We start from the raw sequence: 26,629 nt of genomic DNA, 5'->3' as shown, positions 1-26,629 counted from the left end.
TTATATACAGGTAGTTGGTGAGTACTGCAGAGAACGGCGAGGGCGCCCAGGTGTATGAAGATACACAATGGATACACACAGGTCTGTACGACCCGCGTATCTACGGTGTTCCCTTTTCATTCATTTCAATCGACGCGGGCGGTGGCGTGCGTATTTACGTGCGTTACCCTCTCCTACCGGATAGGAGACCTTGCACGCGAGGAATCCTTATCGAGTCACATCGATGCACAATGCTCACGTAGGTACATGCTAGAATGCTAGGTGGTATTCAACGCACCGGGTTCAGAAAAAGGTTAGATTCATGGTTTCTCTGTTTCCTTAATTCGGTGCTCTCGTGCGGTTCGCCGATTTTGAACTGGTGGGGGGGGGGATTACAGCATAAATGCCATCCGTGCCAATTATACGTGTACCCTATCCCTGTCGCACTAACGATACAGCTGAAGCTAGCGGCCAGAGTTAACAGCCAAATGTGTCAAACTCTTTGGAAATAGAAAATTGCGTTCAATTTTATCATAATTATATAAAAGTATGGAGGATTCAAGGTATTTCAGAAAATTTTAATTTTCGGACTTCACAGCCATCTTCAAATGAACATTGCAACGTTCGGCTGCTAATTTTCGCTGCTACTTTCAGCCTCGTGCACGAAGGCAGGGTATAATTCCGTAGACCAGAGATCCATTTTCGGGTCAATTATACTTTGTCTGTATTTTGACCGCCTAAGGCTACACTTGTGCTCGGTTGCCTTTCGGAAAGCCAGGCGGACGACGACAGGTGGATGACCAGCGAAAAAAGTAGAGGGAGTGGGAGCCATTCTTTGTTTATTATCCGTTGTTCGGGGCAATACGTGTATACAAGTATGTTCATGAAGGGGTGATGCCGTCAGCATGTACCAAAAAAGAGATAAGTTTAGGAGGTGTGAGTCGCAGGTCGGGGTGGATGAAATATTCGACCGATGCAGCCTGACAGCCTGCATGTATATCATACATGATCCCAGGCCTTTGATGCCATGCAGATAGATTTTAGGTATCGCTGACGGTGATTTTGGGTGACCCTTTGCCGAATTTCTTACTATGCAGACTTACTATACCAGTAAGTATTGCATCGGTTATTCTTGCAACCAGTTTCCAGCATCCTGTATGGATGTGCAAGAGACTGCAGGATGAAAAAAAGGCGATAGTTGCGACAGTAATGTTTTTTGCAACTAAATGTCAACTATAGTATCACTTTTTTGATCCACCATTGCTCAAATTTTATGCAGCATAAGAAATAATGCTGGTAATCTCGAGGTTCGACAGACGCGGTTTTGACTCGACGCACTGCTACCAATGGCTTCAAGAGTTTACTGCTACTAACCTTACATATTTCTAACCGGCCGAAACTTACAGGGGTGTCACTCACAATCGACCAGACTCGCCGGGGATTTCGTCGTTTCGTACGTTCGCCTTTAACCATATAGCTGGCATCTGGCTCGGGTCGTTTCACATTGCTATTCTGGAGTATAATGTATACCCATACGCGTTACGCCTACATATCTGCACATTTACCAAAACTAACCAACCTCCATCTAGTCATTATGAGTGCGACAGATAGTAAGATGACGGTGAGGTGAGGTGTGCTGAGGTGAAAATATCTGATCTCAAATTGATATTACTATTCTTAGCGAACAGTGATAAGATAAAATCGAGCGTCGTCAATTCCTCTTGACCAAACTATAGTACGATAAATAAAAATAAAAAAACCGGGTGGTCGATGAGTTCGGTTTGTCAACCGGATGACCCATTGATTATTGAGCAAAGAACAATCTCGGCATACAGACGGCGTTTAATACAATAGTGTAGTTAATGAATTCTTCCTTGCGTGGCCATACGGTAAAAATTTGTAACAGGAGTGTATGAATCGGGATACCGCAACGATTATTGGCCGTTGACAGAAATATAACCAGTCTGCGAGATTCCTCTTTAAGTTTCGGCTTATACGAATAAGGTACATTGACGAAAATTTTGTTTGTTACAGATAGTATAAAATTCAAGTTAGAGGCGTGTCGTTGCAACAACTGTTTAGTCATACGATGGCCACTAAAAATAGTCGAACAAATTTGTTGACATTTCCCTGACTTGCCCTGACCAAATAATAATTTTTCTATTACTAAAATCCGAACTTATGGTACCAATTCAAGGAACTAATTAAATAAAGCTCCGTATCAATCGGTATTTCAAACTACGTTTATGATTTATGTGTTTAATGGTTATGCAGAAACCGAGCACATGGATAAAAATTGTTCTTAGAGTTTTGCTTCTTCATAAGGGAAGCTTTATTCTTTCGCTTTTTTCATATCGCCACACAATTGATCCCTGACTTTTCCGTGCTGCTGGTTTTCCCTGCCCGTTGGCCACTATGTTAAATACGGTTGAAATTGCAAGAAAATAAAGTAACACTAACTGTTTGGTTTGATTAAAGTTACCAAAAATATACACATCTTTGGGTCATTGCAACATATTATTAAAGGCAGGAACAACAACCATAATGATTGATAACAGTAACAGACACTAAACTTTCTGGTTACAGCTATGGTAATAATTTTCATTTCGTACATAGAACTATATTTTTCGATTCTGGTAAAAAATTAAAATAGTCCAGAACTGTTTAGTAACCGAAATTTAAAATTTCTCTCGTTGTATACAGCTTATTCAACTGATAGGTATGCAACATCTTTGTTTGTAATACTGTCCGCGTATAAGTTTCTTATTTTTCAATATCATGACTGTCGCGTAATGTTTTCTTTCCAATCAATTGGAATCTACCATTACTAGAAGCCAGTAGTTTGGTAAATCGTAGTGCCGGCGAAATAAAAATTTTCCGTCATATCAGAAACTTTGTGCGGGAGTGTCACGTTTCCAAATGCTTTTGAAACGTCATGAAAATAAGAATGATGAGATAGTTATTTTTCTGAGATTCCGGGGTTATGGACGTCAGACACAGTTGATATTCGCCCATTTAGGATTGTGGTAAGCCACGCGGCTCAATAATTCTAAACCTATACGCACATTTGATAAGCTTCTTAATTTATATGAATTGGTCATTAGTTCCGAAGTAGTTTATTTTTCTTATTTTCTTTCTTAGCATGCAGTCAGTCCCCAATAATCGTAATCTAAGCGAGGTCGAGTGGCGGGTCAGACTAATGGAAAAATTCATAACCGATTAAATTCATTCCGCGTGCTGATTCGACTTCCATCCTCATGCCCACAAATGTTTCTGTATACTTTTTATGTTGGGTACACGAAACTGATTGAATCGGGTTTTCAACGTTTTTTCTCATTTCAAATCATAGAAACGACGTACAAGTTTTCGAACGCTTATTTTTCCCAAACTATCGGATGATTTACTTAGTAATAGAAATAGGAGTGAAAAAACAGGTCTTAAATGGATGACTGCATTGGGCAATAAAGCCATTCTGTAGTATTTCAAAATGTCCAACCTTTTTCTCAAAGCGAATAAACATATGCATCGGTTTTCCGTCTAGTGCTCCGGTGCATCGCGTGTTCGGCAACCAAACACATTGCCGTCTCGGTTCTTGGCTCGTACCGGACGTATCCCCGGCCCCTTGTTGCCGGACGAGAAACGCGCAACATCTACAGTTTCAAAAAGTGTGCCGCTGCTTGATGATCAATTGTGTAACTACCGCTGGCCCTTAGGGGATCTTTGGCTTTCAGTGTCTTAAAAAATGGAACTCTCTCCTTATCTGCCATTCCGTCTGTCCTTTCTTACTATCTTCCTTCGCGGTTTGTACAGGCGGCCGGACGCACGCGGTGCAGCTTTGCAGCGATACCGTCAGACGCTCGAACCGCGCCTGTAGCATATCAACAAGTCGCTGGATGTTTGGCGTTGCCTGCAAAACGTGCAGGACTGCGGTGTAGCCGCGTTACCTTTGTAGCAATGTGCGAAATCAGTCCTATCCGAGAAGAGCAAGAGAAATGGGTGTAGGTACATAATTAAATAGCCATTGCTTGAGGGAAAGGGTAGGAAAAAAACCTTTACCCATGTCTAATGTTCGTGAAAAATGACAATTACTATATGCATGATAAAGTAATAGAATATATACGTTAGTGAAACGGCGTCGTAGATTAAATGTACCGGCAAGAATTATTATGCAAATCAACGAGTAACTGGTTCAAAGGCTGCACCAGTTCCCTGCCGGAGCATTTCTTGACGGTATCGGTAGCCGCGTTGAATGGAAGGAAGGAAAATAGAGGAAACGGAGGGGGAACAAGTGAGAATCCAGAGGCTAACAACTCTCCTTAACTTCCCCGGCTGTTTTAAGACAGCTAATATTAGACATCGCGGTACTCGAGGCGGTAGTAGTCCGACCATTGCCTTTAATTCTCGACTCTGCGCCTCTCAGCTTCTCATTTCAATCCTTTTCCCTCTCCCGATCAGCTCTGGGGTGTAAGCCCAAGGTCCATCCACGAGAGTGACTATCCACTACCGCAATGGTGCGTAGTCAATTCTTCATTACCATTATCACTATTATTATACCGTGACCGTTATTGTTTTTGTCGTTATTCCGATTGTCGTCGTCATTATGATAGTTGACGAACAATTGTCGTCATAGTCGGCAACACGATTGTCGTCATCATCGTCGTTACAACTATTATCACGATTATCAATACTCCATCTCACTGGTAGGTGAATATTTCTGGTCATGACACGTTGCGCTGTACCGCGTTCCAGCTTACTTACACCAGTATGGCGCACGCGTGTATGAGAGAATGCCCTGTTCGTGCTTGCAATCAGCGCTACGCGATACTGGAGCGTGGCCGCGAGACACATAAAGTGCACGAATATCATGCTCGTGTCAGTCTTGCAAAGTTGTTCATCGCAAATACGACATTGGACTCGACGACGTTGGTTATACATTTCTAATTTCTAGAGGTCTCGGCAAGTATAAGGGAAATGCCGAATTTAAGGCAACTGAGGATTCAACGATGAGCGTTAAATGAGGCTGGAACTCATATCGTCAATTTCGTAAATATACTTACTCCGAGAGCCTTTACTCTGTTTAGCAGAGGAGGTCAAGATTATTGTCCTCTAAGAATTGCGAACCGCGGCAGACACAATGTAATCTGAGCTCAGTATAAACTGAGACACGCGTCAAAATGTAGCTACACATCTTCGTACCTGCAGTACGTGCAAATGCTGAATTAGCATGATGTTTCAGAGTAAACGGAATTCTCCTGCACACCGTTCTGTAGAGTCGTTGTCTTTGATGATTTTTTTTTCATTTCTCTGGTTTATATGGATCAGCAGGGGAGTGATGAGTTCAGGATAAAATATTGGCTTCCACTGAGTTCTGTTTTAAACTTTCCAGAGAAAGTTGAAAGAACGTTGGGCGTTTTTTGCGTAGATAGATCTATCCGCGAGACATGTGTAATGCCCTTGTTGTTTTTCCGCGAATAGGTAAGAAATTCGTCGATAGAAGGGCAACGATTGAATGAGCGAACAATTAAAAAGGTGAGTACTGTTATTTTGTCAACCGCAGGTGACTGCATGAAGAGTTGAACACGTATTTGACAGATGGCCAACATACAAACACACACCCTCGTACGCGTACGTGAGGCGACGCCGCGAAACGTGTGTATGCCAAAGTAAACATACAAGGATAACGGCTTCACCTCTATCAGGCTTCGTTGCGATTAAATCCGTCTCCCCGGTTACAAACGAGAACTGGGCGAAACGACGCTGGCGAAACGCTCTCTGCATCATATGTACCTACGAGTCGTACGTACGTAACCCATACACCCGCCGTTGCTCCTTGTTACGCTGCTTGAAAATACTTGGGAGAGAATATTGATCAGGAGTGAGTAGCGATTAAAAGAACATATTGACGTCTAAATGATCGTTTAGATAGCCACACGAAATATTGATCTGCAGTAACTATACGAATATACTGTACAGGATGCAGGCATAGATTGCACTTCTTGCAACCGTTCACGTATAGGAATAAGATTCTATGCCGTGTGTTGCCGCGTGTCGATTCGGTGCTTTTTAAATTATTGATAAATCGGAATGGATATCGGTTACGTCGCCACAGCGCGACGAATGCCGCACGAATCTTGCCCGATTCACGGTGTGTAATTTTATTCCGCATGCAAGGAGTAAATACCTGAGGTTCGTTGCACTACCGCACCCTACTCAATATTCCCTCGTCTGAATACTATAATGTAATCGTCACGATGTGTGATTATTAGTTTACAACAATGCGGGCAAATATTATACTCTTTTACAAGATAAAAGGTAGACATGTAGTTCATAGAGAGAAGGAAAGAATAATACAGCGAATTAGCAGCACGTGAGGTAAGATTACACGCGCACTCGCGATATCTAGTACCTAGTATGATGTGCCGTAATCGTTGTACGGTTCTCGCATAGGAATAGAATCCTCCTATGATCATATAAGTATGTACAATAGCATTCAGTTTTTCTCACACTGTTATTGGTATGGACTAGAGAAACTATGAGTATTCATGAAACTAGAACAAAAAAAAAAAAAAAACACCATAATAGTAATGATAATAATGACAAGAGTGAGAAAACACAAATTGCGGGAATATAGCACGCTGCTCATGTTTGAAAAATAAGTAGTTATGTCTACTAGTCCGGTAGGTAGGCACCAGACGCGACTCGACGTTGCAGATATTTCCGGCATCCGCGTTCATACATCCTGCGGTCCGTTATTATAGTTACCACACACGTCGGCGTATTCTCTTTTATGCCCCCCTCCCCTCCACCGCCGGCGCCGCCGCCGGTCATCACATCGCTCACACAACGCCGCCTGTGCGGCCGTTCACTCTCAACCCGTTTGGCGCAAGACACAGATCAAGAAACAGAAGGAAGCATCCTCTTCCCGTCCTCTCTCCCCGCGGTTCCCGTATTCGAATCAACTTGTTACGAACAATTATACACAGACGGATCGTACTATAGGTACGCGAATATGTGAGGGTACGTTGCGAATGCATGTAGCTACGGTGTAGAGTCGAAGAAACGGGCAATTTCGCTTCGGCCGAGGAATCGAAGAATGAAGGCGGTAGTCAACGACTTTCGGGAGGCGTGATGTTCATCATCGCCTCAAGTATCGTGCGGCTAATGATGAGCACGTACGTTGGTGTCGGGTATTTTGATGTTAAAATTAATAGTTCTTACCGTATCCTTTCATTGTCCTTGAACGGTCCGCAGGATAAATCAACTGTGATTGGAATATGGGTATGCATGCGTCAGGGCGCAGGTAAGCGTGCACATGGCAAGACCACGTGTGTGATAACCGACAAAGAGCCGAAAGAACGTATACGATTTGGCAATCGAATGATAACTTAATTACACGAAAAGCTTTGGAAATACATCACTGTACGCGACTGGTCTACTGATACACGAGCGCATAAATTGAGGCGCTTACGAGTGTTGGTGCGAGCATATGCGCGCGCGTATGTCGGTGCGATGCGTGCAGCACGCGTGGGTGAATCTCGAGACGATGCGTGATGTTATGATACCTACGCTCACGTTTTCGCGACGGTCAGGCGTTTGAATTTCGATCGGCGAGATAAATTGGCATAGAAAATCGGCGTCAATGAAAATGCAACAACACGTCACGGCACTGCATGGACAGAAAAGAGCCACCTCCCTAACTACATTGCCAAGTTAACGAGGAGTGCATACGTGCGTGTATACCTCTGCGTATACCGACGTCTGGGTGAGTTGGACGGGCACGCGAAATGACGAAGGTTCGCGAATGACTGCGAGTACCGCGAGAGGCACGGCCCACGCGAAGGCTTGCTAAGGCGGCGGCAACGACTCCTCAGTTCGTGGCTTTACGCCGCGCGGCAGCACCGGCAAAAAGCCGCTTCGCGTTGAAAAAATAATACACGCGGCGTCCCTTGCGTCCCTTGCAATGCCGAATGGGGGGAGTTTGAATGTGCGTGCCGTTGGATCACCTCGTTGCCTGCGATGATATACCTACCCAATGTACACGTAACGCGCGGACCTCGGCGACAAATGCGAATTGGCGAAGTACCGGGATTTTTCTAAAGCTATTGCGAAAACGGCCAGTCGGTGTGCAGTAATTCCCGCATCCGTATCGCAAGTAACGGGTGAACCACGACGGGGAAGAGAAACACTTGATGTAGGGACTACCGTACGGCATGGTTGGGTAAACGTCGTTTGTTGTTACGATAGCGTTGTTGCGCGTACATGTGGAAAGGATTCTCAGGATCGTGTAAACGTGAACAGTGAACCTTATGGATGTACGCGTCGTCCAGGTAGACAATCCTTTTTCCCCTGATTTGCATCTATCCAGCAAGGGCACATCCCGGACAGACCGTCTTTGAATCGAATGAATCTGTTGAGGTTCGCAAAGGGGTTCAAAATATGAAACAGATAATATGAGTACTGTATTCGCGAACCAAGATGTACAAACGACGTTTCGGTTTAAAAAATAAAACGATCAGAAAAACTTTCGACAAAAGACATAGATCTGGTATGCTTGACTGGTGAAATTTTACGACCGAAGCGATGAAGAGTGGAAAGGCATGTGTATGCCTTATTGGTAGACTGACTACATCTGTTGAATGGTACACTTTTACAATTAAAACCAATAAATGAAAATCAGCAGGTGTGCGGTGGATGCTAAGAGCAGGAGGAAAAATATTATGAACAATTCAATTACGGTTATTAGATATTTTATTTTTATCGTACGGTAGCAGAGGAGAGTGGTAAAATTTAGAGGGAAATTAGGGACCAACGTTTAATGAGGTTTACTTGTTGGGTGCCCGTACGTATCGGGGCAAAACAACTGTTTTTGATCTCCGATTGATCGAAAGACACGCTTTTCTCAGACGTAATGACGGATTTGTCATTAATTAATTTTTGAACCAGGAAATTATATAATATTATTAATACGCGCAAAAGGTCGATCGTTTTCAAAATTTTGTTTACTTCCGACACAGTGTGTGGGCAAGTGCGTTGATTAAAAATATGTAGATTAACTTTAAAAGGTCTGAGATAATTAATGTAACCTACACCACCTGATTCACGTGTTTTCCAGGCGTATAATTTGGGATGTAGTTCGGGTGGTGTGCGTTACTAGCGTGTCTGATGTTGCGGAAGCGTATCTCATCCCAGTCCGTGCTTTGGCTGGTTATGGGTATTGATTAATTAGAAAAAGGGGGCAAATCGTGAAGAAAGAACAAACTGGCGGCGGTGGCAGTAGCTGGCCACCTGGAGTCGTCGACGAAAAATTTTGGGAAACGTTCGAACGAAAGTGAGAATGAGAGACCGAGTTCCATGCGGAAATAACTGAAAGGTAGGTAAGTGCCGCCAAAGTTACGCGATGAACTGATCAATGTTCTGTCTGCATTTTTCATCCCCCTCTCTTTCTTTTCAGAGGACAGTCCTTGGTGCTCTGTTATAGTAAGCTATTTATTCGTTGGTTGAAATTCACAGCCAGAAGGTGTGCGATAAAACAAGCGCTGTAGGGATGGTGCATCTACATTTTAGTGCGAATAATAATGAAAAAGAAAAACATTAAATCGAAACAATCGGCATTTTACGGTTAAAAGTTTCAGACATCAGTTTTGCGGTTACCAGAGGTACAAGATTTGGTCACTTTTAATTTATCATAGATGGCAAGAACGGAGGGGAATCGGGTGAATCATTTGTTTCATACGACGATCGGGAACCGAGTGTCAAAACTGCAGTCACCAAAAGATTGCGAATTTCGAAAAATCACCCCATCCATGACGAATTCGTCAATACCAACTTTTGTCTCCCTCGAAATCATGAAATTTGTGTCAGGAACTCTTATTCTCCTTTTACGATAGGCAACGATACAGTGTCCGAGAATCTAAGGTGCATTCTCATATTATATTTCTTTGACATGCTATGAGAAATAACTGTGACCAATGGGTGCGGGTGAAAACTGAGACGACTCACTCTGGCGATGCCTACGGTCGTTCCCATGTAGCTTTTCCCTAGAGAAAACATTCCTCTTTTCAACCGCTGAAAATGCCGGCAGTTGGTCGGAAAAGGTTGGAAAGGTTTACTGTACCATAATTTCGTTCCACCCCTTTCCGGCTGACCCAATTCTCATTTGAAAGTTTTTTTCTTTTTATTTTTATTCGATTTTGTCATAACAGGTAACGTTGTGTAACTTGACACGATCACTTTTACACAACACCTGTTGTACTACAGATTTACGAAAACATACCAACTGCTAGAAAATTCAGCTCTATGTTTCATGTTTTTCCATAATTACGGCATAATGTTTGGATGGACAGAATCACCTAGCGATAAGGTATTCATATTGGCAGATGGTAAAGTCTGCTTGCTCCACTAGAAACGAATGATCGGAAAATTCCGATCTCATTCCATCCAACTTTAATTGGAGTAATGTAGGGACAATAGCGATGTATTGCAATCTTATCAAACTCTCAGGCTTCTATGATTGCCAATAATATATATTGAACATTGAACGTACAATATCCGTGACTATTTAGAACCTCTCAATGTTGAGAACTTCCTGAACACAAGTTCCGTAACTTTTGACATTTTCGTAGTAACGGGCACACCTGCCAGAGCAGCTGCCCGCAGTCGCTATGCTGCAGCTTACGATTAGACGTATACCTGGCTATATTTCGGCCAACTTATAGAGACCGTGACTGCAGCCGTCGTGCACCGCCCTCGTCACGAAATTATCTCTGGCTAGCCAGCCCCCCCCCCCCCCCCCCTTCGCACGACCTTCTTGAAAAACTATTGACAAAAGGCAAGGTGGCCGATTATACTTTCATCGTTGTAATCTTTCTGTTATTTCATAAACGGGGATTGATGCAGGTGTGGGTGAACAAGGGTTACTCCATCGCTCTTCGAAGCGGGTCTCGCGTACCTACAGTGGACGCTAGTTACAGTAATGTTATGTGAGGATTGAAGAAAAATTGAGACCAAATGTTACAATCAGATAACATGCGCATTGATGTGCAAGAAGAAGCGTAGCTTCGAAACTACGGCCGGGCCCATTATGTGGCAAATACAAAAAAGTTTTCTTTTTAGTCGAAGAAAATCCAAAAAATGTTTCATACTTTTTGAGAGAGTCCTTTTGGAGAATAATCGATGTTTGTGCGATTTTCGTTGAAAACGGTAACTTACGATTTTCAGCAAAGTTTGAAAAAATTATTTTCGACCATTCGGAAGAACAATTTTTTTTTCACCTTTACAACTTATTCCCAAATGCACACTTCTAGAGTTACGGAAGATGAGATCTATAATGCCTACTCCTAAACGGCAGGTGGAAAAAATTTGAAAAAATTAGAAAATGTATATTTGGTGGAGTACAAGTAGATGAGTCGGCGAGCAATTCGGTTGGGGTCGGGATCACACCTTGGTCAGATTTATTTGGACTACCCCGTATGTATTTATTTATTTATTCCACGAATAATGATTGTTATTATTTATATGGTCAAGATTTCGTTCTCAAGTAATTTGCAATTTAATGAGAAAAAACTTTGTTGCAAGTCTTTGCAAGCTATGCTTGACGCAACGGGAGTTAGTGGAAAGGACATTCACAGTTTCGATAAAATGTATAGCTTCAATCACAGAGAACCCGAGAATTTGCGCCAATTTCAGAAAATTTTATACATCAGCCAAAACAACTATCGCGTTCCAAATTCAGTTTTATCCTCTACCCCGGGCAGTATATTAAGGGAGCTTTCCAGTGTGACAGCCCGAAAAATCGCTGTTTTTTGCGATTTTTTTTTTTAAAGAAAAAATAATCTAATCGGTCTGGTTTTTTTTTTGTATATTAATTGGGTATTGAAGAATACAAAACAATTTTTTAAAGATCGATTTATTTATTAATTAATATCTATAAAAATGATGAAACAATTGTTGCCGAAAATGCACTTGGATGTGGTGTCCACGTTGGGGGTCACAATTTTGATCTGAAACAAAAAACACAAAAAGATTATTGATCGGTATATAATTGGCTTTCGTGCTATGGAGGCTTTTTTCTTTTTTTTTTTTTTTGCAAAAATGGCGCCGGTTTGAACAAAAAGTATCGATTTTAGCATTTTTTTTGGCAGTTTTTTTTACAAAAAAATAGGAAGATGTCAAAAAAAAAAAAAAGCTTCCATAGCACGATAAACAATGACGTTAAGAATATTGTGTAAAAAATTCAACTTGATAGCTTTAAAACTCTGCCCTCCAAGTTGGACACCGTTTTGAAAAATGCTGTTTCGAGAAAAACGCGTTCAAAGTTTCAAGTGAGGAAATTTTAGGTAAATCGTTTACTTACGGTCAATCAGCGATGCCAGGTCCATACAATATCCCTTCTGCTTCTTCGAAAAGATCGTGCTCAATGGATTGTTTAGTCCGACGAGCTGTCCTCGCCTCTTTGCTATCCAGGGACGCCCGGCGGTTTGCTTGGATGATGCGCGCATTCTTGTACTTAGCGGTGAAATCTGCGGCGCTCGGCCCTATCGTGCATCCCATCGTCTTCAAAATTTTTAAAATTGGGTCGTAACCTTCATTGAAGGTGCACACAGCACACTGCGTAGCGATTTCTACTATCTGCTTGCCGCAGAATACGTGCTTTGGGGCTAGTTGCCACACACAGTGATTGATTGATTTTCAAGAATTTAGCACGCCATCCGCTTTTTTTTTGAAAATTGAGTGCGACAAAAAAATAAGTCGCGCGACTAATGTACAGCTAATTAACGGCAAATTATGCAATATTCCGAATTCACATTTTCGACAATTGGCGAGCCAAGTTCATGTACGTGCAGGTAGGAACGAGACAATGGAAATAACAGTCGCACGGGCAGACGGCCGACGCGGCAGCTGTAGCGCTCCGTTGCCTTCTTCCAAAAAATGCTGTACAGTAACCGAAATAATCTGAATTTCGGCATGAAAATTTCAGGGAATATTCGGAAGAGTGTATACTATTCGATAAAGCCAAAAAAAAAAAATCGATTTTTTGAAAATTTCACACTGGAAAGCTCCCTTAATCTTACACTCTTTTAACGACTGTAGCAGGCGACGGTACGAAGGGTATGACAGAATGCGCACGTCGTGCTGCAGGGAAAAACCGGATGCGTTAGCCAGGGCAATACAGATATCGTACGAAAACTGCGAGGGCGGGTGAGGAGTTCAGCAGAGTTCTAATTCGCAATTGAAAGTAATAAATGTGGCCAATATAGTGAGATCGTGGTTGATCTTTGAAATCTTGGAAGAGCAAAAGAAAAAACAGGAAAAGAGAAAATAAGTTAATGAAACCGGGAGCGGAGGCATGGCATGCATGGTGAAATATGATTTCTCTCGATAGAATTTCGTTTACGAAAGATGCGATTGTGAGATTTGTGTGGTCGAGGGGATGAAATGGAATATGTAGGTGGCTTATTGTTGGTAAAAGTTGGAGAATTTTACCTGCATTTATACATCGTTTACCAACTCGTTTCAGGTAAAATATTTCTAAAAAGTTTGGAGAAGATGTGACGACGATGTTCGCGCTGCAAGTCACAGGACCAACGAGTTAGTTACAAGTCCTCTTTTTATTTCTGTTCCCCTGCCCTTCCTCGGACTTCAACTATTCACTGTCAATTCAGTATTAACGTAGGCACAGATATGTAATTTTGTAGAGCGCGCCTTATCGGGTGTATTCAACCAAGTATGCGGTTTGAGTGATCTCAAGCGGCCTTGTCCCTCTTTATAGAATCCGACATAATACGTTCCACGCCTTCAAACATCATCACCTGCATCATGTTAACGCTGAACGTGTTTTTAGTTCCGGGTCTATAATAGAAGCAATGCAAGGCATTGTCAAGGGTAGATGAACGGTCTACATGTGAATCGTGAAAGAATATCCGCCGAACGTGGGGATTCATATACGTGTCTCTGTAGTGCCAATTTCAGGGAAAATGGCACGTAACCGTAATGCAGGCTACGGAGGAAGGTGAACCCTGTAAGAAAATTGTACCCGCAGATACCTCACCGGGCGCGTAAACCATCGTATCAGATAACACCGAAGCTCTGAAGAGGATGCGAACTTTCGATTTCCAGAGGTGCGTCGTTTTTTCGTGTTAACCGATTGGCGAAGGGCCTTTTAAGACGGTAATCTTTCCCAAGTAGGTAATATATTATTTCTAGCTGTGGCGATTTTCTCGACGATGGATTTTAGGGCCATGTTTTCGTATCAACCATGAGATACGACGCGGCTTGATATCGTCGTAGGGTGATAGTATTTCAGAGCACATCGGTGCACTGGCGGCAAGTGCAAGCGGGTGTGTAACCTTGGTAAAGAATGTAGCGAAGATATTCAAACCTTAGGATCGATGGTGGCTGCAGTTGGGGCGCGGGGTAACTAGAGCCGAGGGTTTTGCGGAGGGATTTACAGAGGGGGTAACCTTGACCCGGGGATGAACGACCCTCTTGGAGCGCGTGGCCTCCTCCTCGCCCTGCGCCGCCACTCCGCCGCGATGGGCGCGCACCCTCCTGCAGTGTCGATGCCTACGCCGGGCACCCCCCCCCCCCCCCCCCCCCCCTCGCCGCGCCCTTCACTTCAATCACGCTTCGTTGACTCGGCTCCTGCACTCTCGCTCTTCGCAACCGGCACTCGCCTCGGATCCCTCTTGCACCCTCTCTCAAATTAGGACAGAGCTATACGAATCCGTGACGGTGCGTTGCGGGGCATACCGGGGGTGAAAAAATCGGAAACAAAAACCTACCCTTAATTTTACTCATACAAGTTTACACAATAGCAAATTACTAGCGGGTTTACGATTCATCGTAGCACATACGTAAAGAAGCTACGGTACACGTGATGTCTCCTTGCATTGGTGTAGCTTGGACTTGATATCCTCTACAGCGGCTACGTAGTCTTGTAGGTTTAATAAAGACGAGAAGAAGGTGACGAGAGCTATGATCGAACGAGTTTCGTTCTCCCAATCACGTGACTTGCTCTTACAGCGCGGTGTTCAAGCGTGTACACGCGCACCTTCCTTAACCCTTACCTGACACACTTCTCTAGAATTACGTAGATTCCAGCAGGTAAGGGCTAAATTGGAACAGTTTTTTCAAATTAATCGCGAGCTAGAACAATACAACGTTATGAAATAATTGGACTGCAGATGTGCAATGAATGCAAGTGTAGGTATTAGAAGGCCTTGTCGATGCGCGATGCATTTTCGGATTACAATAATGAAAAGGAGTAGATTGTGCATCAAGGAGTACGATTTACGCCAAGCGTGAGTTTAGACAATTGGTACGAGACGACAACGAATATTGAAAAATCGCGAGGCGTAAGAATACCCATAGTCTCCATGGTGCACACGATACTTTATGTAACAAAAGTACGGTTTACAAGTTTTTGTTTTAGATTTGCATTCCAAAAACCGATGCGCATGCGCGGCAGGGATAAAAATTTGAGCACTTTCCAATACCAAGACGGTCTTATTGTTAGCGCTCTTTTGTATACTGTCGCAGAAACGGGTGTTTTAAGCAAGCAAACGTGGAAAAACGTGTAAAACTTGCGTCTGTTAGATACACAAGTTAATTTTCTGCCGGTCACTTTGATCAAAGTGAAAATTTACCTGCATATCAGCAGCCCAATCATCTCGAAAATAATTTTCGCAATTCCTGTGCAGTGTCTCGATGAGCTTCGGAATCCATTTATCGTTAGTCGTTTTCAAGAAAGTAGTTCTATGATTGATATCCTGTACTACAAAATTCAATTATGGATCTGATGGTAAGTGACCGGTGAAGATATTTTGCGTGTCGCGCTGCAATGCATTTTTTAACTACGATACAGTCTGATACAATCGCCTCCTTAATACGGTTCAACGTTGCAGAAATTAAATAATTGTTCGAGATGTTTTCGGCTCGAAAGAATCCCTTTTAGGTTCTAGCATTAAAAAGAAATACCTACTATTGATTGAAGTGGTTGATTTAACCCCTCGTTGTAAGTATGCGGCTTTTTTTCCGACATTTGCTCGCCAATTCGCTGTGTAAGCACGTGTCCAGGCTGCAGGGGCCGAACCAGCGAATCTCTATCCTCTACCCGCTTGAAATTCATTGATACGTGGGTATTTTTCCGGAAAAATGATAAAAAATTCATAGAAGACTACTCATGTGTGCAGTGTGTCTATTTTCTGCGATAAGCAAGATACATAGCGGTCGGACGATCCCGAAACACGATTTCCGTAACGTCTTCCTGCTGCCTGCTTGATTATATATGAATTAATTCTCACAAAATCTCCATCAATTATTATTCAAATAGGGCCGATAGCCTTTTAGAAATAAACAACTGATACGAGGTGTATATGTATACGTAGCGGCAAATATAGCAAGCGGGGAACGAAACTGAGACATTGAATATTTAAATAAGCCGAGTTTCCCTCCCTCCCTCACCGCGGTTCGCAGATCTCACCCCTATTGTTATGATAACGTGATTCCTAAAGTGTGGGGACTTACTTCTCATCATTATTTAGTCCTACATTTTAGAGTTGCATCATTGCTCAAGCTCGTGAAACTCTCTTACATGCAACAAAGGAGAAAAAAGAAAACTGAGTAAATAATGGTTTGAAAGTAATACAAGTCACGATATTGGTCAGTCACCGATTGTTTTAGGCAAACAGTTTATACTAACTAGCTTTATATATCTGATTGATACATGCTCTCGGTTAAAAGGATCGTAATTTGTTTTGGAAGGTCGAGTGACGGGTCATTTTTATCAGTTCATGGGATTTTCATGAAACTAATTCTACGCCATCGGATCGGAATTGGCACAAGTGTGGATCACGTGGCAGCCATGTTCCGTGCCCACCAACTATGGAAAAAAAGCTCACCGCTTAAATTGGTACTAATGCAGTTAACGTTATACTGCCTAATTTTTATTCGCAACACGAATCATTGGTATTCTATGCAAATTGCACTTTGACGCGACAATTTTGCAACATGAATCATTGGTGTTCTACGCAAATTGCACTTTGACGGGCGATAAGTGGGTGCTGAACGTGCATGAGTCTCAATTGAGAATTGATGAGCCAAACACCAAAGTCAATAAAATCGTGCTTTCGATCGTACAAAGAGAGACTTACTCCTTCTGAAACAAGAACTCTGAACAAGGTTGATCTTATTTATCGTAACCTAATTATGACTAATCGCGGAAGGTGAAATTGGGCAAGACTGAAGCTCGCAGCCAGAATTAACGGACAAACGTTCTAACGTTGATTCGAATAAGATGGTGAAGTCCGATAATTAAAATTTAGTAAATTACCCTGGCATTGAACCCCCGATACTCTTATAGAATTATGAGGATATAACTACTGCATTTTTCTATTTGAAAAAAGTTTATCACGTTCGACTGTTAACTCTAGCTGCTCTAGCTTCAGCTTCATGAAATTGGTTGGGGAGGAAGATGAATTAAATTCTCTGAGCATTGTCTGGCAAGCAATACTCTTGAAATAGTTTGGTTACCTCAAAGCTCAACGACGCTAACCGTCAATATTGTTTTTGTCGACTTTCGTATTTAAGTTACACAAGATTGTGAACAGCTCGTTATAAGAAACGAATAAATGTTTTTAAAAAATTACCACAATTTCGTTGCAAGGAAACCCAATTGATTTAAAAAAATTCGAATGTACCTAGTAAATGAGAAGAAAAGGAAAGTGAAATTGAAAAAAAGCAAACAATTATACCGACTGGCCTTTCAACCATGGAGTTGTATTGCGTTGATCGTCATTTATAAATTTCCCTGCATCGTGAACGAATGGCGTTGAAAAATCGCCTCGAATAATAGCTGAGTTAACTTTGTTAGCACGTAGAACCGCCAGATCGTTGAAACTTGCATGGGGGCTAAGGGTGTGCGTTTTTAGGTGTGAAATATTTAGTCACATCGTGTATATCTATACTTAAGGTAGGTGTACCGGTTATTGACACATTTAGACCCAATTATTGACCCTTGTATTTGTCATAATTATAAATTGACGGCACAAATTGTGAATTTCTCGATCACAAAAACCAATTGCTAGACGTTTAGACGCAAAAAATGTATTTTTTGATAATTTTAAAACTGTGGATCAAACAAATACAACCAAAAAAGATCAATAATTGGAACAGCGTCAATGACTGGTACACTTACTTTACACGGCGCTACCAATGTTTGTATGACGTCGTGGCATAACGGATGAACTTATGTAAGCTGCAGCACGCATACATGCGTGCAAGCGGTAGAATTGCGCGGCGATTTGGGGGATGCGCGATGCTCAAGCTGTAATCGAGTCCTTTTCCTGTCGCCTTTCGCTCTGCGCTGCTCTTACGTCGTCGTCGTCGTCGTCGTCGTCGTCGTCGTCGTCGTCGTCGTGGGTATACATATACAGCGGGAGTAAGGTAATCAATACTATGGAATGGTGCGTGGGCGTTGGGGATGCCGGGAAACTGCGGGACGAAGTAAGAGGAAACGGAAGAAGAAGACCGAGGCAGAGACGAAAAAGACGGGCGACGAGCGTCTCTGCGTATCGAACGATATACCTACTGTATTAAATATTCACCTGATGCGCGAAAAAGCAACCCGTAGCCCTGCAGTGATTGCTACTCACGATATTGTTATACGTTATTATGTAGGTATGTTACATCGAGAGCTAGATAACGGAAGGTTGTGATCCTAAAAAAATACCAGGTACGCCACTGCCACGAGGGCGTACCAGATGAGCCACTGCGGTGCTTTTGGGGATCAGGATGAAGTTGGTAATGTGATTCTCGCGATGCACGTTTAGCAAAAGTCGTTAATTTGCACACCTTTGGGAATGTCCGAAATTCAGTAAACCGTGATAAAGAAAATATACTCTCATTTTCAACAGCCAACTTCTTCCAAGTCATTCTAAAATTGTGCAATAATTATTTATTCCTTAAGTTTCGTTACGTTAACTTTATTAACTTCAGCCTCAGTTTTCGGGCTGGTGCCGCCATAACGGCATAGGTTAAAATATTTGAAAAATTATGTTACACGGTTGTGGCGGTGATCGTATTCCACTCCTTCCAGTTACCAAGTTTCACTTTGACCAGAAGGGCTGGATGCAAATCTTTTATTTTTGTCACTTACGCCCTTCTGGCGGCAAGTGCTTACGGCGTATTTTTGTCTTCACAATTTCACTTCGGCCAAAATGATGCAGGTAACATTATTCAATATTTGGAGCCCGCGCCTATCTGCAGGTACTAGTCGTTTGCAATTTTTTGCAAACCTTGTCCGTTTGCTTTCGTAAAAAAATATCGGGATTGAAAGAACATTTTAAAACCATGTTGGAAATGTGTCTTATTACCTTTTGCGACATGGCTTGCTTCCATTTTGCAAGAACGGATGGCATGTGTATATGTACTTTTTCACTAGTCGAAATAAGTGCGTTTTAAGTCAATAAAAACGGTATCCATTTATTGAAAAATTTCGCCCCATGGATAATTTCGTTTGTTTATATCTTCGTCTTCACATCTTTGCTCGAAAAGAACCTCTTTTATGCAAAGAAATAGTTTTTTTTTTTTTTTGCGGAATCGTTCACAGTTGTCAAATTTTCAGGTTTTTTCACTTCTGAGATGCCATATTGTTTATTTATGATAAACAATGAATATGAAATTTGCAACCTGTAAGACATTACCAGACGCATAGACAAACACAATTTTAAGTATAAAACCGTTGATTTATACTGCAGATAAAAATATTGCATTAACAAAACGGTGTCTCCATAGACCCCACCCGCTACCTGGCGCTACCAAAGCTGACGCGCTTAACGAAGGGTTAAGCGATAATCTTGTAATTATGTCAGACCCATTGCAAATCCGGTTTCGAAATGGCGAATTTCGGAACTTTCGGCTTCGAGTTTTTGCAGCGGGATGAATAAACTTTTGACTGAATTTTTGGTCTTAAGTGTATTCTACAGAATGCTCGAAAGCTTGGTGAATCGCTTCTGACTCTTTTAACGAAAATTAACAAACACGATGAAAAAAAAAAGACCATTTTCTCGACGTAGCAAAGATTCGTGCAGTTTAATACACACGTTCAGGTTGAAAAGATATAGTTACGGTCAATGTTTATAGTGTCTCTAACGAAATGCCTAATTACGAATTTGCGTTCTCAGACGCAAAATTTCATGAGCAAGATCCTAAACAGTTGAATATATTCAGATTATTAATAGTTCTAGATTTTCGGGTATGAGGCATTTATGTGCGCAAAATCTAGAATTATTTATGAATGGGAGGAATCAGCTTACAGATGTGTACCCCAACGATTTGTGGATAGCCGCTTATGAATTTGAGGTGAACACGAGAACATTCTTTCAGCAAATCCTGGGAAACGGGAAAACCTGCTGAGCAGAATCGTTTTTTTAAATATCGACAATGGTGCACGATCATTTTTCAGTTTGGTCGTAAGCAAATCGACCGTTGCACCATTATCTAATATAAATCCCCTAAGAATTTCCAAGAGTCATATTTCGACACGATCGGCGCGGAGCTGTTGCAAAGTTTTTCAAATTTGAAGAAACAAAGATGAATAATAGTTCGAATTTTTACCGTAACTATAATATAACGGTATTACGTCCAGTCCGTAAGACGGTACTCCAGCTTCCTCACGTTCCTTGCTGTAACCCTATAGTTTCCCGCCTGTATTCTTATTTCATCAAGCTTCGCATATGCACATTTAGATCCCGAGTGCACATGGCACATGCAATTGTACTTACTCAGCTTCTCCCTCCTTCATCTGCCTCGAGGTAATATATTTCAGAAACAACGTGCTCTTACTTCACTCCTAGAACTATGCGCTAGCTGCGTACTTTCACAGGCAAAAAAATACACTGTCAGCCAAAAGTTTGAAGAAAGCGGACTCAAAAATGGAGATAATCGAATTTGCCAAGCAGCTTTTAGAAGAGGATTTTACATTTATTTTCCTTTTTTGGAAAATTCTCTACGTTTTTTTCACGGCTCCGGTATGTATTTTTGAACATGGTCCTTTTTGGCTATTTTTTAGCCGCGGAAATTTAACCCCACAGCTTAGGAAAAAATTTTTCCTTTGTTGTAGGGTCAATTTTCTACGGCTAAAAAAAAGCCGAAAACGGCTATGTAGAAAATTACGTACCGGGGCTCAAAAAGATCGTAGATTGTTTTCTAAAAAAGAAAAATGAGAGCAAATTATTCCTCTTTAAGACGCCCCTTGGGAATTTTGAATATCTTAATTCTTTCCAGCGTATAGACGCGTCGATCTGCTCCTGCAAAGATCTCATTCCTTCCCCAACTCTCCCTTTCATACTCAATCATTCCCGATTCGACTCAATCGCTGCATCATCTTTGTTACAATAAATATCAAGTGTCATTATCAAACAACCAGCTTGTAATAATATCTTCCTTTCTGTTTATCCTCCTTCGTGCTCCTCGTAGTCGAAGGGTAGTATATCGTATCACACTCTACGTAAGACGAGGAGAACGGACCGAAAACAGTAGCCTCCACATCTATATTGGTCGTGGGGTTCGTTTCGTTCGATAGCGGCTTGTCAAAGTGAAACGTCTACGCCGTAACAACGGCACCAAGGTCCACAACTTTGGTTGTTACATATTTTTCGAGATCATTACCGAATGAAAACACTTTACTTCGAAGTGATTGTAGAATTGCAGATTCATTTATTCTAAGAATGTACACAACGTACAGTCCAGTCGAAGGTCTGTAAAGACAGATATATCATGTATCGAAGATTTGAAAGTACAACTAAGGTTCGTCGAGTGGGATTTAGTTGCATAACGATATTCCCCTGAAACAGAAATTCTTTCAGAGTTCCAAGTTTCAGCTAAAATACGTTTATTGACGACTCTGAAAAGAACTCTCTGAACGACTCTGAACCCAGTATTGAATGATTACCACAAAGTCATATTTTCGATTTGGCTTCTCAATTGATCGAATAAATATGATTAGTGAAATTATTATGGGTGTTGAATAGTCTACGAATGCCTTAATAAAAGATACTACACCGTTATCCAGAATCTGGGTTCGTAGATTCGTAGAGAATTGAGTTACGAAAAAAATGAGCCTTGGTTCATAGAAATCGATGAAATGGATTCGATAACGGTATCTCTTCAGAGTCATCGCAATAATTGTGCTATTGTAGCTGATATAAATGGGTTTCCAACTTTTCGTCTGTTTTAATCGTAAGAGAATATTGTTCCAACTCTACTTCAACTCGATCAAATTCAGTTGTACTTTCGAACCTTCGGTACATCATATTTCTCTCTTTACGGCTCTTTGACGGAGCTATACGTTCGATACACACACTGGGAGAAAACTGTCATTGAATCAATCAAATGTGTCGTCATGGGCGGCGGAGTAAATATTTATTTTGTGTCAATCAAAGTTCTATCGGTTTAAAAAAAATCTTCAGTTGGTTAAACTAAATTTTGCCAGACCAACAAAAGTATTTTGTTGAATTAATAATATTGTGTTCGCCGCGTTTAGTTGAATCAAACGAATATCACTTGACTCAAATAATCCGTTCCTTCCGTGCATCCAGCATGTGTGAATCTTTACCATCGTACGTAGAGAACAGCGATAACAGAAAAAATTTGGCTACGCCCTGCTGGCCGAAATGGAATTGTAAAAATGAAACAGCCGCCAGAAGGACGCACGCGATGAAAATTAAAATGAGATGTCACGCTCTTCTGGTCAGAGTGAGGCTGATGAAAACGAAAAAAAAAAAAAAAAAATAGAAAACGTGTAATGCCAGAAGGGCGTAGCATAGGCTTTAAAATAATTCGTCCTACGCCGTTGCGATCACGTTGGCTTACGCCCGCTTAATTGTGGCGGAACGCCTTTGAATATTTGCCTAATTATAATAGGTATGGAGTTTCAACGTTAAAATTGCCCATACGCTCTTATTATATATAACTACATGCCAGCAGACGCGTCTTTCGTCAAAGGAATTGCTGATTACTCCCTCTAGTCCTCATTGTTAGCCCTCGATATGTTGTTTTTATATGATGTATTCTATGCAATGAATCCGATGTGGGAAAGAACAGAAATACCCGATATTGGAGAAATTATCAGAGCCCAACATGATGCAGCATGAGAAAATGGCTGCAAACGGCAGAAAATACTTTCGAACGTGCAAAAGAACCAACATTATACGAGCTCTTATGCCATATAGGTATGCGAGTACAACTTTTCTCCGTGTGGTAAATTTGACTGTAACTCATGCAGGGCGTTTCTGCAGTCACTTGAACAGAAGACTGTTGTTAGTTCGACAAAAAAAAACAAAAAACTACGCCGGGGATATAGTAAGTCCACCAGTAACTTTTTTTTCTCTGATAAACACACTAACTACTTGTACGTACTTGCAGTATATACTTTCATTTCCCCGAGCAGTTGATCGCGTAAACTGCTTCATCGCAGAAATTTTCGAATCGATTTACGTTAAATAAAAGAAAAGAATAGCAACAATAAGGAATGGATGAATTTATAACGAGACATGGTGGCAAGAGCAATTTAAAGGAAACAAGGTTGGAATGATTTTTAAATATCATTACGGTACTTTTGACCAACTTTTAATTGACGACTTGCCACAGCAGACTGCAGATGATCGATTTTTGTAGGTAACTACTCGCAAACTTATAATATATCGACAGCGTATTTGCGTTTTATTCCGAGCGTATGCCTTAATTTGGCATGATTTGACATTTATACACGCCGTACGTGCAACTAACAATCGTCCTAGCATTAGCGATAAGGTGAATTCACGCGCGGTAGGACGAGTGTTATTTCTCAGCGCTGCCGAGCGTGTCAACCGCGAGTTAATTTATTAATAATTGCAGTTATCACGGCATTTAGTAGGTGTACAGTCTTAGCATTTGGCAATTTACGCAAGAATCAAGAACTAGAAAAGCAGTTGCAAACTTTGACCCTGTTTGTATGCATCAGGTCCTCACGGGATGGGCATACCTTAGGTAGGTACATGCCCGTGATACGGGTATAATTGGATCGATATTACATAGACACGCGTGGACCTGCGTGCGTATTCACTATTTTCAATGATTACTGATACAAGAGTAGAGCGAGGAAACTGGAGCAAGTCGAGGGCTTATACAGGTGATAATTTCAATAACGAGCCTATTTGTAGGCGTGGCTTAGAAATTACATGTATAAGACGAATAATCGCGGACGGTGCATGCTTAGAACGCCACTCTCGAAAACAATTATGTCCATTCTAGATACCAATTGTGAATGAGAGAAGAAAAAGAAACTGTATTATAAACTAAAACATTTCGTCAACATTTTCCCTCTAATCTGAAAAGTTTTCGCTTCCGTAGTACAGACGTGTGCATTGTTTACAGTAGGCATACCTATACCATGTACATCTCTAAATCGCTCGTATGTTGTAAATTTGAGGAACGAAATACAACTTCGCGGCGCGGTGTTTAAACGTGAAGCGTATAATTACAAGAAGTATTCGGAGAACCAATAAATTTGAAAGATTTATTAATTCCTCGTCAAAATTCTTATACAATAGATATTACTTTCCATAATAATACCTACATGTAATAATGTGCATTATACATAGAACTGAAATTAAAACCGTTTATCGATTCTGTATCAATAATATATCATTTGATAAGATTCTTCAAATTTGTTCTTACTGAGAAATGCGTAGGTGCTTCGATAAAATATATAAATGATCTTAAAAAATTATCACCGACGTGTAGGTATTAGCGATGTAACGAATATTGGCATTCGCATTTGCGAAAAGCGTACGAATATTTTGCAAATGTGACTGTCACAATTACTTCATAATTTGCGTGTAAAATTTGTGAAAATAATCTCTATATATAAAGGAACAAGTACGATCAACGCACAGCCCAAACCTCTTGACCTAGAAACTTGAAATTTAGAATGCATATTTCCTTCGGAACGTAAGCATCCACTAAGAAGCGATTTTTAGAAATTCGAACCCTAAGGGGGTGAAAAGTGGTTAAACGTGATTTTTACGGATTCGACGATATCTCCGCACACAGATGAGAGATCGACTTGGTTTTTGATTCAAACACTTCATAATATAAATACCTAAGAAGTACTTTCTGCGTTTTTAGAAATTTAGACAATAAGGGGTTGAAAACATCAAGGATATACTTGAGTTCACTCTGGTATGCGCATAAAAAGAACGGATATCTAAGGATTTTCATATCGTAGAAGAATACAGATTACTAACACAAATTTAAATAAAGATAAATGATGATTACATAAATAAAACAATCTGTGAGGCGCGAAGCGCGCAGGGGCGGAGCCCCTAGTATTAAATAAGACAAGAAACATTAATTTGGCAATGAACTCTTATTATCAAAGTTTGTCTTCACGTTTGTGTCAAACTCCAACCTCAAAATTAATTTGTTTCTTTTATCAATTTGTCGATAAATAATCAAACAAACAATCGGCTTAGTTCGGATCAGCTCAACAATTTCCAGAATACGAATTGTACCTGTCAGTCAATCAATCGTCAACTTTTAGCCATAGAGAAATGGCGCTAGGTTTAAAAATGTATATTCGCGAATATCGATGAAAAATATTCGCATTCGCATTTGCATTCACGAATACTTAAAAATTTACATTCATTACAGCACTAGTAGGTATTTATTTGTAAGAATAGTGCATTCGTAGCTATTGCGAAATAACTCAGTTGCAGAGAACAGGCAGTCCACAATATTTAAAAGTATTTAAATTTGTATATTTTGATAGCTGCAAAAAGTTTATATAAATTTATTTCAATGGCCGCGAAGAAGAAAGAGTTGCAAAAAATTGAAATTCCAATCATATCACACTGCGAAATGCTAATGAATGTCTATAACAGGCCGGTTAGCAAATGGTGGCTGGCGGTGGCCATCCGCCATTTTTACGCGACTCGCACTTCGCCAATTAAATTGGCATACACCCCGAAAAGTGCCCGGTATTTATTCAATTTTTTACATCATTTTGTTTCGTAAAATATTTACAAGCAGGTGGCAATTCTTGACAGTATCTCTCTTCAATTCCAATGCAGTCTGTGGTCGCTACGCAGACCAATAAATATTGCAGAGTCGACATTAGATCAACAAAAAGGATGATTAGTATACATTTGTCGGTTTTTCGATACCTACAACAATTACCAAATAAGAAATTGTGAAAAAATTACGCATGGGACGAAAATGGGTGTGCATTACATATACGTACGAGTATATTAGGGTGATCCTTATTTGGGGGTCTGAAAATTTTTCAATGCGATGCCCTCCAGACCTGTTTCAAATCATAAAAGATGCTGAACATAAAAAAAATATTTGATTGTAAATCATTTATATTTTTAAATCAACAATTGAAGTTTTGTGAAAAATATAATATTCCAACAGAAGTTTTTTGACACACGCGAAAATCAACGCCGCGGGTGATTTTTTCGCATGAATGCGAAAATTGAAGCTCGTTGAAGCACGTGTTCCAATTGATGCAGCGGCTTACAACCATACAGATTTTTTTAAATGTTTTGCAACGGGTCTGGAAGCGTCAGAATGAGGATTTTTCCGATCCCCAAATCAAGATCACCCTAATATA

The 26,629-nt window shown here is 41.0% G+C and overlaps 1 protein-coding gene across 9 annotated transcripts in view; it reads right to left on the bottom strand.

Annotated features, from left to right (window-relative positions):
• LOC124302324 (insulin-like growth factor 2 mRNA-binding protein 1) overlaps positions 1-26,629 on the bottom strand; it is an 81,536-nt gene that overhangs the window by 6,765 nt on the left and 48,142 nt on the right. Inside the window, exon 1 of one of the 9 annotated variants that reach the window (XM_046758392.1) lies at positions 7,198-7,770. The exons of the other annotated variants lie outside the window; for them this stretch is intronic. Within the exon in view, the coding sequence (XP_046614348.1) occupies positions 7,198-7,265 (68 nt within the window). The 5' untranslated portion in view covers positions 7,266-7,770. Of the gene's footprint in view, positions 1-7,197; positions 7,771-26,629 lie in introns of those variants that run through there. 9 annotated transcript variants of the gene reach the window in all.

The sequence above is a fragment of the Neodiprion virginianus genome, chromosome 4 (genome assembly GCF_021901495.1).
Source record: "Neodiprion virginianus isolate iyNeoVirg1 chromosome 4, iyNeoVirg1.1, whole genome shotgun sequence".
Classification (NCBI taxonomy): domain Eukaryota; kingdom Metazoa; phylum Arthropoda; class Insecta; order Hymenoptera; family Diprionidae; genus Neodiprion; species Neodiprion virginianus.
This window is presented reverse-complemented; position numbering and strand designations above follow the sequence as displayed.